The 18,713-nt window shown below is 43.5% G+C and overlaps 1 protein-coding gene across 2 annotated transcripts in view; it reads right to left on the bottom strand.

Moving 5' to 3' along the window:
- Nucleotides 1-203: 203 nt before the first annotated feature.
- Nucleotides 204-18,713, bottom strand: part of BORCS7 (BLOC-1 related complex subunit 7) — a 76,504-nt gene continuing 57,994 nt past the window's right edge. The window contains exons 3-5 of one of the 2 annotated variants that reach the window (XM_086922706.1): nucleotides 8,798-8,841; nucleotides 8,181-8,201; nucleotides 204-2,730 (exon numbers count right to left, since the gene is read on the bottom strand). In XM_086922706.1, coding sequence (XP_086778832.1) covers nucleotides 2,679-2,730; nucleotides 8,181-8,201; nucleotides 8,798-8,841 — 117 coding nt within the window. In that variant the 3' untranslated portion in view covers nucleotides 204-2,678. The remainder of the gene's footprint in view (nucleotides 2,731-8,180; nucleotides 8,202-8,797; nucleotides 8,842-18,713) is intronic. The other variant, XM_086922707.1, reaches the window with a different exon arrangement.

Here is an 18,713-nt window from a genome sequence, read left to right as displayed (position 1 = left end):
ATTAATTAGCTGGCTATTTTATAGAGGCTTAGCTGACACAAAAAGTTTACTGTGTGGATTTATTTCTGACCAAGCATACATCTCCCTCCCATAAGGCTTTCATGGATGGGACTCTTCTAGTCCAGATCTCTAGTTCCCTCCTTATGAAGCATTGTTGCATAGTTGGAAAACTCAGTGGAATGCAATGGTTGTAACTCGTGTGGTTTCAAAGACAATCATATTTTATTTAGTTTATAATCAAAAACAAAAGGTGAAAGGGGCAAACAAAACATTACATTTGTATACACGGAATGCAATAGTTGGTTCATAATTACATTAGCATTGCTTTTAAAATGTGAAAACAGTTCAGTTCATATAAACATATTTCATACAGTGCACCTAATATAGACTAGCACTGTTACAGTTTTGTTTAGCATGGCATACATTATCCTTGTTTGGGGGATATCCAAGAGTTTTCAAAATAATTCTGACACATTTCAGCTAACTAGAGAGTTAACACACTTTTATCAGGACAAGGAACTAGGCAGTTGTTAGGTTATGAATGTTGTAAATTGTGTAGTTAGACGTAAGGGTGTTCTAGTATGCTAGTGACCGATGGGGATGGACTGTGACCCCATATAAACCTAAAGCTGACCATAGAAGATTTAATTACTTTTTATTGGAGGCTAGTTCTGTATGGTGAAAATAAATGACAAAGGGAAAACAAACCTTGGCAGTCAATGTATTTTTTACGATGCTGTTCTGGTGTCCTCTCAATTAATTTTCTAGGCAATATAAAAAATGCATAATACTTTACTGCATTTGTTTAATTATTAATTTTTTGAAAAACTACTACTTGTTATAAATTAAAATGTGGCACCTTGATCTGGGTCAAAGTAGGGCAATCAACAATTTTTCATTTCCCTGAAATGTAAATATTTTTTCGAAATATATTTTGTACGAAGGTAACCGAATCAGAAATATGAATAACTAACAGGTGTGGTATTTAGATTCAGTGCATCTATAATTAAAATATGGGAAAGGCAGAACATGTTGAATGAAAGTATACCCCTAAAGTTCTCGTCCCCGCAGGTATACCTAGAGCCACCTGGAATAGTGTGGTTCTGGTCTTTACAGATCAGTCTACATTCAACTGTATCACAGCTGCATGGATGAAAGAATAGTCACTAAATGTCATAGTGACTTTTTTAGTATGATTGTGGGAGTAGGTACCTTGTACTGTTAATAAGAAATTCTTTTGATCAATGTATTATGTTAAGATATAACGTGTTGTGGCAAATTTCATGAATCAATATATTACAATATTCTGTCCAAAATCAATGTCAAGACGGTTCTAGATCACCATTGAGAAATATTTTTATTCAAAAAGATGTATTATTGCTTTAAAAGCTTGTTTATTGAAAGTGGAGTCCACATTATGAGTCATATGCTTGTATTTTAAAATGTACACTCATTCGTTTTGTAACATTATACACACTACCCATACTAAAAGATAATTACTTTAGATCCTTTCTACCATGGAACACTGAATTGAAGGCAAAAACTATTACATGAAAATCACATCATTGAAGATGACCAGATTGGTGAAAACATTATGGTGTGATAATGTAATGATCTTTTGATCTTGAATGGACAAGATGGCTCATTCAGCTGAGCCCTTACTAACATGATAAACTGAACGCCATTATTTGGAAGATCATAATGCTACAAAGAAGGAAACGTGCAGCAGCAAATGCAATATATAAGAAATACTATTCGCTATCTTTTCTTATTGATCATTTTTTTCCAGAATGGTATTGACTTTCTATTCATTTTCAGATGGCAGATCACATTTCTAAATGGGAAAATACACATACCAATTTGCACTTTCGTTCTGCATGTTTTCTTTGTTGTGTCTCTTTTTTTTTAATGCATCACAAAAACCCTGGCACTGCTGTTCGAGCGGTGGCCGGTAGGGAAGTGGGAAGACTGCCAAAAATGCCCACTCTGTTACGGTACTGCCAACATCTAAATCAGGCCCTAAGAACAGTCAGTTCATGCCCCTTCACGGCACCTGCAGCCAGACAGTCCTTGATAAAGTATGCAGTCGCCAAAATCTGCTGCTTACAATTATCAACAGCTCTTTAAACCCCCTAAACGAGGAGTGCTGAACATACAATGATCAAAATTTCCATTAAAAAACTTAAAAGCTAAGTGAATGTTCCGAGCAAATCAATGTAAACGTTCATATATTGGGTGTTCTACTCAAACATTTTGACAATTATTGTTGTTCTCCACATCAAGGGATTGTAGTTTAAAAACCTCTTATTGTCATAATTTGTAAACGGAGGTTTCAAATTAGGAAATTATTAACTGTAAACGTGCTATAACTGAAGGAAATAGGGGCTCCCTTTTTAGTACTAAGACACGATATTGAATCACTCAAACATGCTTCTCAAAGTTAACCGAGAATGAAACAAAAGCCATACAATATAAACACTGATAACACTATTGTTTGATAGTAGAGAAGGCCATCCAGCAGAGGTTCCTTTATTTAAATAAGGGCCTTTTAGCGGACAAAAGTTCATTCACATTGTATGTCCTCCTTTTCAGCACATTAAATAATGCGTCATGAAACTAGGAGCGTGGCGTGAGACAATGGGATGTAACCGTTCCTTTATCACTCCGTCTCGGTTTTCTCATCTGAGGAGGTGATTCAACTGGTCCTGCAAGTTTGAAGACTGTCTGACACTAAAAATAAGACGGACAACATATTATTCAGATTAAATAGGTGTAAACGGAGATCTAGCCCAACTGCTAATTTTGTGGTCAATGATAGTAGGGAGCATGTTAAATGAAGACAAAGAAGTCACAGAATATTTCAAATGCTTCAACAAAATTATGTTCCCACCACTGGGAATATAGTAACCAGAACCAATTAAAACAAAATAGTTTAAAAATAAAATGACACAGTTAACATGTGCTTCGTGGAGCATTTTTAATACTTAACATAAACGAAAGTTAGAATTAAGGTTCATTAGTCTTTACACATTTTCCATGTCCTCATAACTCCGCCAAATATTCAATAAGCTTCTTGAAATGGTGGATCTAAATATCAACTTGCATGAAAGGATAACCGACTTAACAGCTTTAGTACCTAGTCAAAATAAAGTTACGTAATTAAGTTTACTTTCAGCAGAGTGTTACCCTGTATATGTTTCAGACTGAATAATTTACTGTGAAAGTGGGCCCAAACATTCCAAGGAATGTTTGCAAATGTTTTTCAATACGACAAAAATACGACGACTTTTGTTGAATAATATTTTGCATGGTGCCATCTAATGTACTAAAAGCCTGTTTATATCAATAATAAGCTAATTAAAATGTGCCAATGCTTAGAAATTAGTGCCACAGAGTATGCCAGATAAGTTGTCTTTACCTATATAATTTATTGTGTAAGTAGTCTGGTTGCATCTCCCAGTGCTACTGCTGCTGCGCCTTCCCCAGAACTGGAGGTACGCAATCTGCCAGTTTACATGCATACTCCTTAACCCACCTCACTTCACCCCACACTCAACACACACCCAACATCTACTACACCACACCCCTCCAAGTCCTACATACTCAACACTTGCTCCCTCACTAAACACGCGACCAAACTTTATGGTCTGCTACACAATCGCTAACAAGACTTGCTCTTCTCGATGGATTTTGGCTAACTCCCTCGCTGGGCCCCGCCATCAACTCAGCAATCCACTCTGGATACAAGATTGCAAGACAGGACAGGACAGACCAAGAGGCAGAAAGGCTACCATCTCCAAAGAATTCATCCAATGCGCCACAACCTCAGAAAGCACCACCAGCATCATGGAACACTTGACCTTCAAATTCATCATCACTGCTAACTACATACTCGTCTACTGCCCCCAAGGGACAAAGTGCTAATTTCAGAAGCACCATCACATATTTTGCTTCCCAATCCTCGATGCCAGTGCCTTCATCATCCTTGGCAACACCAACTACCACCTAGAGGACATCACCCATACCAACACGACCAACTTCCTCTAGGACCGGTCCAATCTCGGACTCACCCAGTGAGTGGAAGGCCCAAAACACGACGCCAGACACCTATTGGAATTCACCTTCACCAGCAACATCAGAGTAGACATGCCGACACGTTCCCCTGGACGGACCTACGCCCTTGTCAACTTCAGCATACCAATCCCACACCACTGCAGAAACACCATCCCCATATCTTATTGACGGACTAGAACAAGATCTCAGAAACATTCTGGTCTTATGAACTTCTATACCACAAGCCTCAATACAACAACAACCTCCCCAAATGTTTCTCAAACTTCAACACCTGGACCACTGCAAGCACAGACACCATTGCTTCGCTCAAAGCCAAAAAAGCCATGAGGACCAAACTGAAAGCAAGCGGGTACGCATCAGAGCTCAGGCTCACCAAACACTACTGCAAGCAACTTATTCACAGATGGAGACAAAGTCAGAAGGACACCGACAAGAGCATTCAAATATCCGCCCTCGTATGCTACCATCAGCAAATTAGAGTAACCAAATGCTCCACACTCACAGACGGAATTGAAGGCAACACCTATAGCTGCAAGAAAATCTTTTAGGTTTACTAGAAGCATCATCCTTCTAAAGAATGTGTGACTACGAAGAGGACACTCCCCCCCCCCACAGTTTGCAATGAATCCGGTATTATAGTATATCTCAGTTCGTTCTATTAGTATAAGGGATTGGTAGGGTTTTAGTTTATACCCTGCATGCATGGTGTGATTATATACCACTTTTAAGTTTATCTTTACCCTGAAGAAGATTATATAAGCTAACATAGAGGTCGAAACATGTTGGTAATTGTAGTTTCCTTCAGAGGTCTAGTGATTCATTGCTTTTCACATTATGACCGGACTTCCATGATTTTAACCATATCAGAGGTCCTCGGCAGTAAAGTAGGTTTCGAGTATACCCCTAGGAATTGTTAAAGCTGGTTTTTCTGCCAAATCAACACGACCCAAAGCATTGCCCAGGCAATAGACTTCTAAGAACTCCCAAGATGAAGAATAGCTTCCCTCAGTTGAGTCCGCTGGAGTGGCATTGCTCCTACTCCATTGTGAGAGGTCATCAAATGATGAAGCAGCCTTGATAAGTTAAGGGTGAGACAACCTCTTAAAAATCTTTTGATGACCTTTTCCATAAAAGTCTGAACTGCAAATGGATAGCAGTTACTATACTAACCTCAAGTAGTTTCATGTTTTGCAGGGCTGCCATATGTGTCAGTGAGAGCATGGTCTGTGGGGATGTATAAATATGTGTGTGCTTGAATGGGTAATATGTGTATAGGCGACTGAGAGCCTGTGTCATATGTACTTATGGCACAGGACATTCCTTTCTCCATATGTGACACCGTTACATGTATAACACAAACATAGAAAAAATTTTTAATATGGGAGAAACTTAAGATGCAGAAAAAAGTTCTAACAAATGACATAATGTGGAACATTTCTCTGCACTTTAAATCCCTCTAATTTAAAACAAATAGCTATATTTTTCAGTTATGAATATGGCACTGTATTTAGAGCCACTGGGTGCAAGATTCCTGCTGTGTGTAAAAGCAACACTTTGAAATTAAAGACATTTAAACTGAAGAGTTAACTTTGTGTTTATATGGACTCCTTAAAAAAAACATTTACATTTTCACCAATTTTACTAACAGCAGGCATGTTGCTCCCAGTGGCCTGTAGACAAGGTGACATATTTATAACAACAAAATACAGTCACTGGTTCAAAGGGGAGGAATTTACAGTGATGAAACATGCTTCTTAAAACATTAAGCAGTAATTGGCTTAATTAAAAGTGGAGAAAAACATTAAAATGTAATGTTTTATAGAAACATTGTCATTCACCTTAAATTTCTCCCATTTAAAAAACATTGTTACTATATTTTTCTGGTATAAATATGGCACGATATTTATGGGCTACTGGGAGCAAAATACCTCCTACTTGTAAATGCGACATTTTGAAATAGGAGGACATTTTAATGAAGACTTAAGTTTTTATTTTCTCGAATCTAAAAGCATTCAGAAACATTATTATGTTCTCAGATCCAATATCGAGACAAGGACTTTTATTTAAGAGTTAAATACCTTAGGGCTTCAGTGTTCACCTCAGGCCCCACCCTAGGTCATAAATCTGGAGTGCTGCTCATTATCAGGCTCCGCTATCTGTTGTCTGATGATAATAATGTAAAATAAACACAGCGCACCCATAACTTTAAAAGAAAAACACAACACTTAATTATTGACCTTGTGCTTATTTACTGTGAGCTACTCTGAAGGTGATTGCGAGCTACTGGTAGCTTGCAGTCGACCGACTGAAGACACCTGCTCTGGAGCACACTTTGGAACCCAGTCCTCACCATGTCTTCATCAAAGGACTAGACTCCTTCAGTGCAGCCCTCACCCTGATCCTGGATGACTCAATCATCACATCCAAGTACCTGGAATACCTGGAAACATCCCACAGTACCCCCCTCCTCAAGAAACCCTTAGCAGATCTGAAGGCACTAGCCAATTGCAGCTTATTTCCCTGCTACTGCACCCGACAAAAGATAGGTGCTGCTTTCAATTTGGCCAGTGAGTTTAGAGCATTTGGTGGCTTTTATTTGCCGATGGTAGCGTCAAGGGACGGATTTGTAGGTGCTCTTGTCAGTGTCATTCTGATTTTGTTTCCATCTGTGTTCTAGTCTTGACAATCCGAATCCAGTCCCAACCACATTACAGAAACTATCCTCTTTGCCGCCAAGGGTGGCATCCGGATCATCATGGTCAGAAGTGACACTACAGCCCTCATTCTACTGGACCTTCCTGCAGTCTTCGACACAGTCTTCCATTCTATCCTTATCCAACAACTGCATGTAGCCAGCTTCCAAGGATCCGCACTTTTCTGGATTTCCTCCTTCCTAACACACCGCACCCAGTTGTTCAGCCTAGAGCCCCTCACCTCGGACACCATCAACCTCATCCACGGAATTCCACTAGCATTCTCACAATGCCCAACCCTGTTCAACACCTACATGACTCCACTTATCAGCATTCTCCTCACCCACAAAATCAAGGTTGCATCCTACCCTGGCGACAACCAGCTCTTACTTTCCCTCTCTGACAAGACGGCAATTATCCAGACCAGTTTCTGCAAACTTCATGACCGAGGTCTCCAGATGGATGAAAAACAACTGCCTCAAACCCAACACAGATAAGACTGTACTGGTAATCTTTGGCAAAAACAGCTCATTCCGGGACTCCCAACTGGTGGCTTGCCAAACTCGGACTCAAACCCGTTCCGGACACCCACAAAGAACGTAGGAATAGTAATTAAAAACTAATTCACCATGACCGGTCAACTGAATGCAGTTTCCATCTCCTGCTTCCACACACTTCAAATGGCTCCCCACCAACACTTCCAGAATCATCACACAAGCCCTCATCATCAGCAAGCTGTACTTATGCAAAGCACTCTATGTTTGAATCAATGCTCACCTTACAAGAAAACGTCTGAACATACAAAACTCGGTGGCCAGGCTCACCCTCAACCTCCCACCCCACACCTCAAAGAGCAGCACTGGCTCCAAATTCACAAAGAAGAACTCTTCATGTCCAAATATAAAGTCGTACACAACATTGTATAAACTCCATAAACTTTCACAATCCTACCAGGCACCTCCGCGCAGCGGGACTCCTACTCATACGCAAAACCTAAATACACTGTACCAGATCCTGTGGTTGTGCGCCCTCCTACCTCGCTCCTAAAGCCTGCAGCCCCTGCAAATCAGAGTCAGCTCTTCAGTTCTTGAATTCCACAAGAAAGTTAAAACCTGGCTCTTCACCTACCCCAGGCCCTGGCTCGACCCATACAACTCCTGCCTTAATGCCAGGATCTACTCCTGGGTGAGTTGTGTGCTATACAAACACACATAACGTAACACTGCACTTAGCTTATGAAGATGGGTAAGAGATAAAGTTCAGACAGTTTATATTAATCGGTTGCAGTGGGTGCAATTATAGAATTCGAGTGGGACAACTGAAAAAAACAACCCATAGCCTTTGCTCGATAAAGCAGTCAGATAAAGCAGTCACAACTGAAGCTAGAGGGAGGTACGAGGGTCAAAAACTTACTTCTTCTGAATGGCTTCTTGTCTGCATAAAGGGTAAAAGAAAACAATTAAAACATTAAAAAAATAAGACAGCTCTTCAGGATGCACAATAATGGCCTTATTAAGAGAGAAAATGTCCAAATACTTGTTTCCCCATCTTCTAAATCAGAACTTTCAAGATGGCGTGAACATTTACAAATTATCAAGGGAAAATGTCATATGATATAAAATATTAATTTGTACATTCTGGCAGAGTGTTTTAGGTCAATTACTAACACAGTGTCCAAGGTTCTGAATGTGTGCAAAATATTTAAATGTGGATTATTCACGTTTTTGGGCTAGCTTTCGCAATAGCCTAAACATTCAGAAAGGCATGAGATACGAGCTTGGAAGAGGTCACATGCACCCCACCTGTCTATCATCTTGCCTTGATAGCCCTCAGTATTAAGTAGTATGCCTCTATGGCCTTGTTTGGGTACATGTAGTTATTCCTGCCTATAACTCTCTGAATTCAATGACAGATTCTCTCAAATGTTAATCTTACGCAATCACTTACAAGTGGGTACAATGTTTAATGCAGAAGCTTTGTAACAACAGTTTAAAAGTAAATCATTACCTCCACCCAGAAATAACACTTACTGATACTGAAGATGAGTTGTTATAATGGCCATTTTCCTTAGACTCTGTAAAGAAGGTAAAGATGTATTCAGAACCATGTAGCTCTGTATATTTACTATTACATTGTTCAAAAATCAACAAAACAAGTTACGCCTGCATCTAAATATAAGAAGAAGGATACTAAGGTGTGAGAGAGACATACTTTAATAAGCTAGAAATTAAACATTGTTCACAAATAGTGTTATTGTGGCCCAATTATTGTAATCCTGGATAAACTAAAGAGGAAAGTGCCCAAATTGTCACTATTATAACACAGTTGGGTGGGGGGATGTAGCGGGAGTCAAGATGGGACATCAGCAGGCGCACCTTCTCCTTCTTTGCTCACCACATTGCCACATTAGGGTGGAGGCCGGCTCCTGGTGGTCATTGAACTGCTGGGGCTGGGCAGATGCAAAAGTGAAGCAAAGGGAACAGGAGGCAAAAATACACTCCTTAGTTGGCATAAGAAAATGGCACCCGGGCAGTGAAGCAGCACACGAAGTCCCACATGGACAAGGCTTAAACCTGGAGGCAGGGAACAAGGAAGAGCCACCGGCTTTTGACCTACTACATAGGGGCAACCACAAACCAGAGGAAGGGCAGGGCTGTCATCACCAGCAGTCCATTGAAGTAGAGTTATAAAATGGTAACCACTGCCACACATCGAAGCTGGGCCACCAGCCATGCTTATACAGAGAAAGTGCAGCTGGAAAATTGGGGGGGAGTGGGAAAACAGCTGGCAGTCTCCATCCAAGAGAACTGCAGGTGAGGGACGTGGAGAAATGCAGTCACAACAGCTAAATCATCCTGAGCAGCCCTGGGGTCTAATGGGTGAAACAGGGCTTGTGTGGCAGAGTTGTTCCCTGGAGGATGTTGGTGATTCAAAAGCGCCTCACTGACAAGGTGGGACTGCGTCCCGACTTCCAGAGTTCACAGATGGAAGGCACACAGGCCTAGTGAGGAGAGACTGCGGCACTCTGAGCCGTCCCAACAAGACAAACACTTGTAATAGAATTAAAGGGCTAAGCCACATTAGTGACAATGTTGAACACTGGGGGCAGCACAGACAGAGTGGGACTCTGTGACCTCACCACAGAAAAGCGAGACCCCAGTCCTACTGCAGGAATCCCTATCTAGTAAAAAGAAGCTGCGTCATCCTTGGAGTCAGCCCCCAGTGCATGGTAGCAGGTATCTTACACTACACATGGATGCATCAACGGCAGTGGAGGCCAAACAATAATCCGCTGAAAGGGCCTTCTGCAGATTCTGGGGTGTTACCCTCAGCTGTAAGCCTTTGCTGAGAATAAAGGGTGACAAGGCAACAAAGACTCTGTGGAGCCTTTTATAAACCCTCCCCGTCATGCAGCCCTGCACACTAGGAGAGGAATGGTGTCTAAGAGCAAAATGATGGCTCCCTTAAAGATAAGCTTCTTCAATCCATCAATACTGATCCCAACTCCCAGTGAAGGAATAAAACAGATAGCGCTGAAGCAGGAAGAGGAAAGAATGGAAGAGCACTTCATACACCCATATCTGGAAAACTTGCTCTCTAACATCAATGAGGAAACAACTGGTTTGGATAGAGACCTGAAAAATGAAATCTGATATATAAAAGAAAGAGAAACAGGCAAGATGTATGACAGACTCGTACTTGAGGTGCATAGAGGCTGCAGAGAGGTGGTTTAGGAGTTTGTAAAGCGGGAACTTCTCACATTAAAAGAACAGAATATCATCCTCCAAGACTCATTGGATGTCCTGGAAATGACAACATGCCATAATAGTATAATATAAAAATTTGAGGGGTTCCCCTAGGCAAAGAAGGAAGAAATGTAGAGGAATATGTGGAGGGTCTGTTTAGACATCTGCTGGATCCACACTGCCCAAGCAACACTCAGCAGGACAGAATCCAAAAGGTGCAATCTCTCTCGAGCAAGATTGCCCACCACCAATGGAAAACTTGGTAGAGACCATCCATCACTACTTAATAACTAATAGTAATTGTGGCTCTTCCATTGAAGCATAATAAGATGCCCTGAAAGCAGTGGCTAGGAATACGCGATAGCCACGTCTCTGGCCTATATTAAGGACACAAAATAGAAGATGAACAAATTGAATAAACAAGTACAGCAGCTAGAGGGGGTGCACTAGATGACTGAATAACTGAAGGTATGGAGGCAACTGGTGACAACTAGGGCCCAACTGAACACCTCGGATCTGGACAGAGCAGAGTATGTTCTGTTGCATACTAAGTAAATGTTCAATGTTCAGTGGGAGCAATAGGACAGGCACACTATTGGCATGCAAGCGTCATGCACTGTACACATGCATGAGAACTGGGCACATAGAAGATGAGAGAGGGCAAACATGCACCTCATATAACAGTTGCCATGCAGGTCATAATTAAGTCATTTTTTTTTTCTGATTGAGCAGAAGCATAAGATAAATCAACACATAATACATAAAACATAAACTCGGTTCCAACAATAAACACATTCATTTAAAAGACTGGGAGCCATTATTGCTTCAATGTTATATTTCCTGTTGTTGCTTTAGCTAATGTAGAAGTGCACCGTGCGGGGCGACATTCAAGACACATCTTCTTATATTAAAAAGTAAATCAATTTGCATTAATCAAGCGTCTTTTATTAAACACATTCATTAATACATTTGGCCTTAAAGTGCAGTGCTGTTGACTCCCATAAAGTGTATTTATCCCTGCCTCCCAATAAAATGACTCCAAACCTTACTAAAGTGCATCAACTCGGGTTCAGCAGCCGACGACTCATTATAAAGTGCAAATACGGCTAAATAATTCCTTGAGTGCAATATTTATCCCGCTTTCACACTTGCAGGCTTTCTACTTCATCCATATATTTCCATACAGCAATGGCACCAACCTTTTAGTGTAGGCCTCTTCTAATTATTTTTTCGAAACATTTTACTATGCCATTCTAGGTAGGCTGATACTTTTGTTGTCCTCCAGTTCTGGAGAATCAAGGATGATGCCACTACAGAGGCGGTTGGTATAAATGTTTCCTACCCTTTAGACATTGGCAAGTTTTTTCTCTGCCTTGCTAATCCAAAAAGCACTACTGTTGTCTCTGGTTCGCGTCTTCTCTGTAGGCCAAGGCTAAGAGCGGCAAAAACTCTCTCCCAAAACTGTGTTAACATCAGGCAGGTAAAATAAATATGAAGCCAGCCTCCTGCTCCCAGTTACTAGCAACAAAAAGTATCTATCCTCTACTTCTGGATGCATTTTAAGAAGCTCTTTGGGAGTATAGTATGCCATCCAGTGTGACAAAAATGACATTGCGAGATCGCCTGCCACTTGAGCTCAGAGAAAGTACACTGCGTTGCCTGAATAATCTTGTCTAGGAAACATTTTACTAAGAGGCACTCCCCTTGACTCCGTAAAAGTCTGTACCAATTTCTCATCCCTCTTAGCTTTGTTCTAAAAAGATCAGCAATTGTAGATGTTGAACCTTTGCTAAATGGGGGGACAATATTTTTTCAATAGATGTATAATCTGAAGATTCCACACCGCCCCACACACAAAACAAGCATTTACAATGCAACGGTCTCGCCTTTGCAAAAGTTTGCGCTTTTGGCATTGTAAATGACAAATGTTTTATTTATGTGTTGGTTTTGGAAACAGATAAATAAATGGCATTGTCATGAGCAGTAGAGAGTGAGTAGTAGAGAGTGAGTAGTAGAGAGAGTAGTAGTGAGTAGTAGAGAGAGTAGTAGTGAGTAGTAGAGAGTGAGTAGAGAGTAGTAAGTGAGTAGTAGAGTGTGTAGTAGAGAGTAGTGAGTGTGTAGTAGAGAGTAGTGAGTGTGTAGTAGAGAGTAGTGAGTGTGTAGTAGAGAGTAGTGAGTGTGTAGTAGAGTGTGTAGTAGAGAGTGTGTAGTAGAGAGTGTGTAGTAGAGAGTGTGTAGTAGAGTGAGCAGTAGAGACTAGTGAGTGTGTAGTAAAGTGGTGAGTGTGTAGTAGAGTGGTGAGTGTGTAGTAGAGTGTGTAGTAGAGTGTGTAGGAGAATGTGTAGTAGGGAGTGTAGTAGAGTGTGTAGTAGAGAGTGTGTAGTAGAGAGTAGTGAGTGTGTAGTAGAGAGTGTGTAATACAGAATGTGAAGTAGAGAGATTGAAGTAGAGAGATTGAAGTAGAGAGATTGAAGTAGAGAGATTGAGGTAGAGAGATTGAATTAGAGAGATTGAGGTAGAGAGATTGAAGAAGAGAGTGTGGAGTAGAGAGTGTGGAGTAGAGAGTGGAGAGTCTGTAGTAGAGTGTAGTAGAAAGTAGTGAGTGTGTAGTAGAGTAGTAGAGAATGTGTAGTAGAGTAGTAGAGAGTAGTAGAGGGTGTGTAGTAGAGGGTGTGTAGTAGAGGGTGTGTAGTAGAGTGTGTAGTAGAGCGTGTGTGTAGTAGAGTGTGTAGTAGAGCGTGTGTGTAGCAGAGTGTGTAGTAGAGTGTAGTAGAGTGTAGTAGAGTGTAGTAGAGTGTAGTAGAGTGTGTAGTAGAGTGTAGTAGAGTGTGTAGTAGAGTGTGTAGTAGAGAGTGTGTAATGTAGAGTGTGTAATGTAGAGTGTGTAATGTAGAGTGTGTAATGTAGAGTGTGTAGTAGAGTGTGTAGTAGAGTGTGTAGTAGAGTGTGTAGTAGAGTGTGTAGTAGAGTGTGTAGTAAGTAGTGACTGTAGTAGATAGTGTGTAGTAAGTAGTGACTGTAGTAGATAGTGTGTAGTAGAGAGTGTCTAGTATAGAGTGTGTCGAAGAGAGTAGTGGCTGTAGTAGTGAGTGTGTAGTGAGTGTGTAGTAGAGTGTGTAGTAGAGAGTAGTGACTGTAGTAGAGAGTGTGTAGTAGTGTGTAGTAGAGAGTAGTGACTGTAGTAGAGTGTGTAGTACAGTGTGTAGTAGAGAGTAGTGACTGTAGTAGATAGTGTGTAGTAGAGAGTGTCTAGTATAGAGTGTGTCGAAGAGAGTAGTGGCTGTAGTAGTGAGTGTGTAGTGAGTGTGTAGTAGAGAGTAGTGACTGTAGTAGAGAGTGTGTAGTAGTGTGTAGTAGAGAGTAGTGACTGTAGTAGAGTGTGTAGTACAGTGTGTAGTAGAGAGTAGCGACTGTAGTAGAGAGTGTGTAGTAGAGTGTGTAGTAGAGTGTGTAGTAGAGAGTAGAGTGCGTAGCAGAGAGTAGTGACTGTAGTAGAGAGTGTGTAGTAGAGTGTGTAGTAGAGAGTGTGTAGTAGAGTGTAGTAGAGAGTAGAGTGCGTAGCAGAGAGTAGTGACTGTAGTAGAGAGTGTGTAGCAGAATGTGTAGTAGAGAGTAGTGACTGTAGTAGAGAGTGTGTAGTAGAGTGTGTAGTAGAGAGTGTGCAGTGATTTGAGTTTTACATCAAATTAAAAACGGGAACGGAACAAACTCATCCTATACATTATTGTGGTAGGTGCCCACGCATATAGGGTTAAATGATGCGTTAGATGCCACAGGTCCCACCAACACGCTTCCTTTATGATAGGAGAATGCCCAACATCGCGGAGATTTGCTCTCTGTTCTTCCCGGATATTTGTATTTTCAAATGTATAATGTTATCCTGCTAAACGAAGACGATGCTCAAACTATAAAAGAAGAGGGTTTCACAGATATGTTAGTCCTTCCGGGCAAACGAAATGACCCAAAGAAAGATCAAGTGACAGTTTAGAGCTCCAAGTGAGTCTTAATAAAATCAGTGTCTGGAACGCATAGCATCAAAAAACGAGCGGGGCATCAAACTGCAGTGTCATTCAATCAAAGCTTCAAGGCTTCTGAGCGCTAGCCGAGAATTATTTTTTGTGAAGCACTAATCACTGTGGAAGGTGCCCCTGCTATCCCAGATGTGAGAAGTCAGTCTGATATGAAAATAAGCAGTATTTGGAATGAATGTATTTGGCAGGGGGAAGGTGGGGCGGCGCAAGACCGTACTGACGAGTGAACAGGAGCCATTTTGTACCGAGTGATTCTGCCTGTGTGCATGTAGACAAACCAGGCAGCAGCATGAGCATGTGATTCGGTAAAATAACAAGCATTTACAATGCAATGGTTTTGCCTTTGTTAAAGTTAGAGCTATTGGCATTGCTCTTGACACTCTGAAGCTCCACTCTGCACTCTGAAGCTCCACTCTGCACTCTGAAGCTCCACTCTGCACTCTGAAGCTCCACTCTGAAGCTCCACTCTGAAGCTCCACTCTGAAGCTGCACTCTGAAGCTCCACTCTGAAGCTCCACTCTGCACTCTGAAGCTCCACTCTGAAGCTCCACTCTGAATCTCCACTCGGAAGCTCCACTCGGAAGCTCCACTCTGCACTCTGAAGCTCCACTCTGCACTCTGAAGCTCCACTCTGCACTCTGAAGCTCCACTCTGCACTCTGAAGCTCCACTCTGAAGCTCCACTCCTGAAGCTCCACTCTGAATCTGCACTCTGAAGCTCCACTCTGAAGCTCCACTCTGCACTCTGAAGCTCCACTCTGAAGCTCCACTCTGAATCTCCACTCGGAAGCTCCACTCGGAAGCTCCACTCTGAAGCTCCACTCTGAAGCTCCACTCTGAAGCTCCACTCTGAAGCTCCACTCTGCACTCTGAAGCTCCACTCTGAAGCTCCACTCTGCACTCTGAAGCTCCACTCTGAAGCTCCACTCTGAAGCTCCACTCTGCACTCTGAAGCTCCACTCTGAAGCTCCACTCTGAAGCTCCACTCTGAAGCTCCACTCTGAAGCTCCACTCTGCACTCTGAAGCTCCACTCTGAATCTGCACTCTGAAGCTCCACTCTGAATCTGCACTCTGAATCTGCACTCTGAATCTGCACTCTGAATCTGCACTCTGAATCTGCACTCTGAAGCTCCACTCTGAATCTGCACTCTGAAGCTCCACTCTGAAGCTGCACTCTGAAGCTCCACTCTGCACTCTGAAGCTCCACTCTGAAGCTCCACTCTGCACTCTGAAGCTCCACTCTGAATCTGCACTCTGAAGCTCCACTCTGAAGCTCCACTCTGCACTCTGAAGCTCCACTCTGAAGCTCCACTCTGCACTCTGAAGCTCCACTCTGAAGCTCCACGCTGAAGCTCCACTCTGCACTCTGAAGCTCCACTCTGAAGCTCCACTCTGAAGCTCCACTCTGAAGCTCCACTCTGCACTCTGAAGCTCCACTCTGAAGCTCCACTCTGAAGCTCCACTCTGAAGCTCCACTCTGAATCTGCACTCTGAAGCTCCACTCTGAAGCTCCACTCTGCACTCTGAAGCTCCACTCTGAAGCTCCACTCTGAAGCTCCACTCGGAAGCTCCACTCGGAAGCTCCACTCTGAAGCTCCACTCTGAAGCTCCACTCTGCACTCTGAAGCTCCACTCTGAAGCTCCACTCTGCACTCTGAAGCTCCACTCTGAAGCTCCACTCTGAAGCTCCACTCTGCACTCTGAAGCTCCACTCTGAAGCTCCACTCTGAAGCTCCACTCTGAAGCTCCACTCTGAAGCTCCACTCTGCACTCTGAAGCTCCACTCTGAATCTGCACTCTGAAGCTCCACTCTGAATCTGCACTCTGAATCTGCACTCTGAATCTGCACTCTGAATCTGCACTCTGAATCTGCACTCTGAATCTGCACTCTGAAGCTCCACTCTGAATCTGCACTCTGAAGCTCCACTCTGAAGCTGCACTCTGAAGCTCCACTCTGCACTCTGAAGCTCCACTCTGAAGCTCCACTCTGCACTCTGAAGCTCCACTCTGAATCTGCACTCTGAAGCTCCACTCTGAAGCTCCACTCTGCACTCTGAAGCTCCACTCTGAAGCTCCACTCTGCACTCTGAAGCTCCACTCTGAAGCTCCACGCTGAAGCTCCACTCTGCACTCTGAAGCTCCACTCTGCACTCTGAAGCTCCACTCTAAATCTGCAGCTCCACTCTAAATCTGCAGCTCCACTCTAAATCTGCAGCTCCACTCTGCACTCTGAAGCTCCACTCTGAAGCTCCACTCTGAATCTGAACTCTGAAGCTCCACTCTGAAGCTCCACTCTGAATCTGAACTCTGAAGCTCCACTCTGAAGCTCCACTCTGAATCTGAACTCTGAAGCTCCACTCTGAAGCTCCACTCTGAAGCTCCACTCTGAAGCTCCACTCTGAAGCTCCACTCTGAAGCTCCACTCTGAAGCTCCACTCTGCACTCTGAAGCTCCACTCTGAAGCTCCACTCTGAAGCTCCACTCTGCACGCTGAAGCTCCACTCTGAAGCTCCACTCTGAAGCTCCACTCGGAAGCTCCACTCGGAAGCTCCACTCGGAAGCTCCACTCGGAAGCTCCACTCTGAAGCTCCACTCTGAAGCTCCACTCTGCACTCTGAAGCTCCACTCTGCACTCTGAAGCTCCACTCTGCACTCTGAAGCTCCACTCTGAAGCTCCACTCTGAAGGTCCACTCTGAAGCTCCACTCTGCACTCTGAAGCTCAACTCTGAAGCTCCACTCTGAAGCTCCACTCTGAAGCTCCACTCTGAATCTGCACTCTGAAGCTCCACTCTGAAGCTCCACTCTGCACTCTGAAGCTCCACTCTGAAGCTCCACTCTGAATCTCCACTCGGAAGCTCCACTCGGAAGCTCCACTCTGAAGCTCCACTCTGAAGCTCCACTCTGCACTCTGAAGCTCCACTCTGAAGCTCCACTCTGCACTCTGAAGCTCCACTCTGAAGCTCCACTCTGAAGCTCCACTCTGCACTCTGAAGCTCCACTCTGAAGCTCCACTCTGAAGCTCCACTCTGAAGCTCCACTCTGAAGCTCCACTCTGAAGCTCCACTCTGCACTCTGAAGCTCCACTCTGAAGCTCCACTCTGAATCTGCACTCTGAAGCTCCACTCTGAATCTGCACTCTGAATCTGCACTCTGAATCTGCACTCTGAATCTGCACTCTGAATCTGCACTCTGAAGCTCCACTCTGAATCTGCACTCTGAAGCTCCACTCTGAAGCTGCACTCTGAAGCTCCACTCTGCACTCTGAAGCTCCACTCTGAAGCTCCACTCTGAAGCTCCACTCTGAAGCTCCACTCTGAAGCTCCACTCTGCACTCTGAAGCTCCACTCTGAATCTGCACTCTGAAGCTCCACTCTGAAGCTCCACTCTGAAGCTCCACTCTGCACTCTGAAGCTCCACTCTGAAGCTCCACTCTGCACTCTGAAGCTCCACTCTGAAGCTCCACGCTGAAGCTCCACTCTGCACTCTGAAGCTCCACTCTGCACTCTGAAGCTCCACTCTAAATCTGCAGCTCCACTCTAAATCTGCAGCTCCACTCTAAATCTGCAGCTCCACTCTAAATCTGCAGCTCCACTCTGCACTCTGAAGCTCCACTCTGAAGCTCCACTCTGAATCTGAACTCTGAAGCTCCACTCTGAAGCTCCACTCTGAAGCTCCACTCTGAAGCTCCACTCTGAAGCTCCACTCTGAAGCTCCACTCTGAAGCTCCACTCTGCACTCTGAAGCTCCACTCTGAAGCTCCACTCTGCACTCTGAAGCTCCACTCTGAAGCTCCACTCTGCACTCTGAAGCTCCACTCTGAAGCTCCACTCTGAAGCTCCACTCTGAAGCTCCACTCTGAAGCTCCACTCTGAAGCTCCACTCTGCACTCTGAAGCTCCACTCTGAAGCTCCACTCTGAAGCTCCACTCTGCACTCTGAAGCTCCACTCTGAAGCTCCACTCTGAAGCTCCACTCTGAAGCTCCACTCTGAAGCTCCACTCTGAAGCTCCACTCTGAAGCTCCACTCTGAAGCTCCACTCTGCACTCTGAAGCTCCACTCTGAATCTGCACTCTGAATCTGCAATCTGAAGCTCCACTCTGAAGCTCCACTCTGAAGCTCCACTCGGAAGCTCCACTCGGAAGCTCCACTCTGAAGCTCCACTCTGAAG

This window comes from Lissotriton vulgaris, chromosome 5, assembly GCF_964263255.1.
Source record: "Lissotriton vulgaris chromosome 5, aLisVul1.2, whole genome shotgun sequence".
Classification (NCBI taxonomy): Eukaryota; Metazoa; Chordata; class Amphibia; order Caudata; family Salamandridae; genus Lissotriton; species Lissotriton vulgaris.
This window is presented reverse-complemented; position numbering and strand designations above follow the sequence as displayed.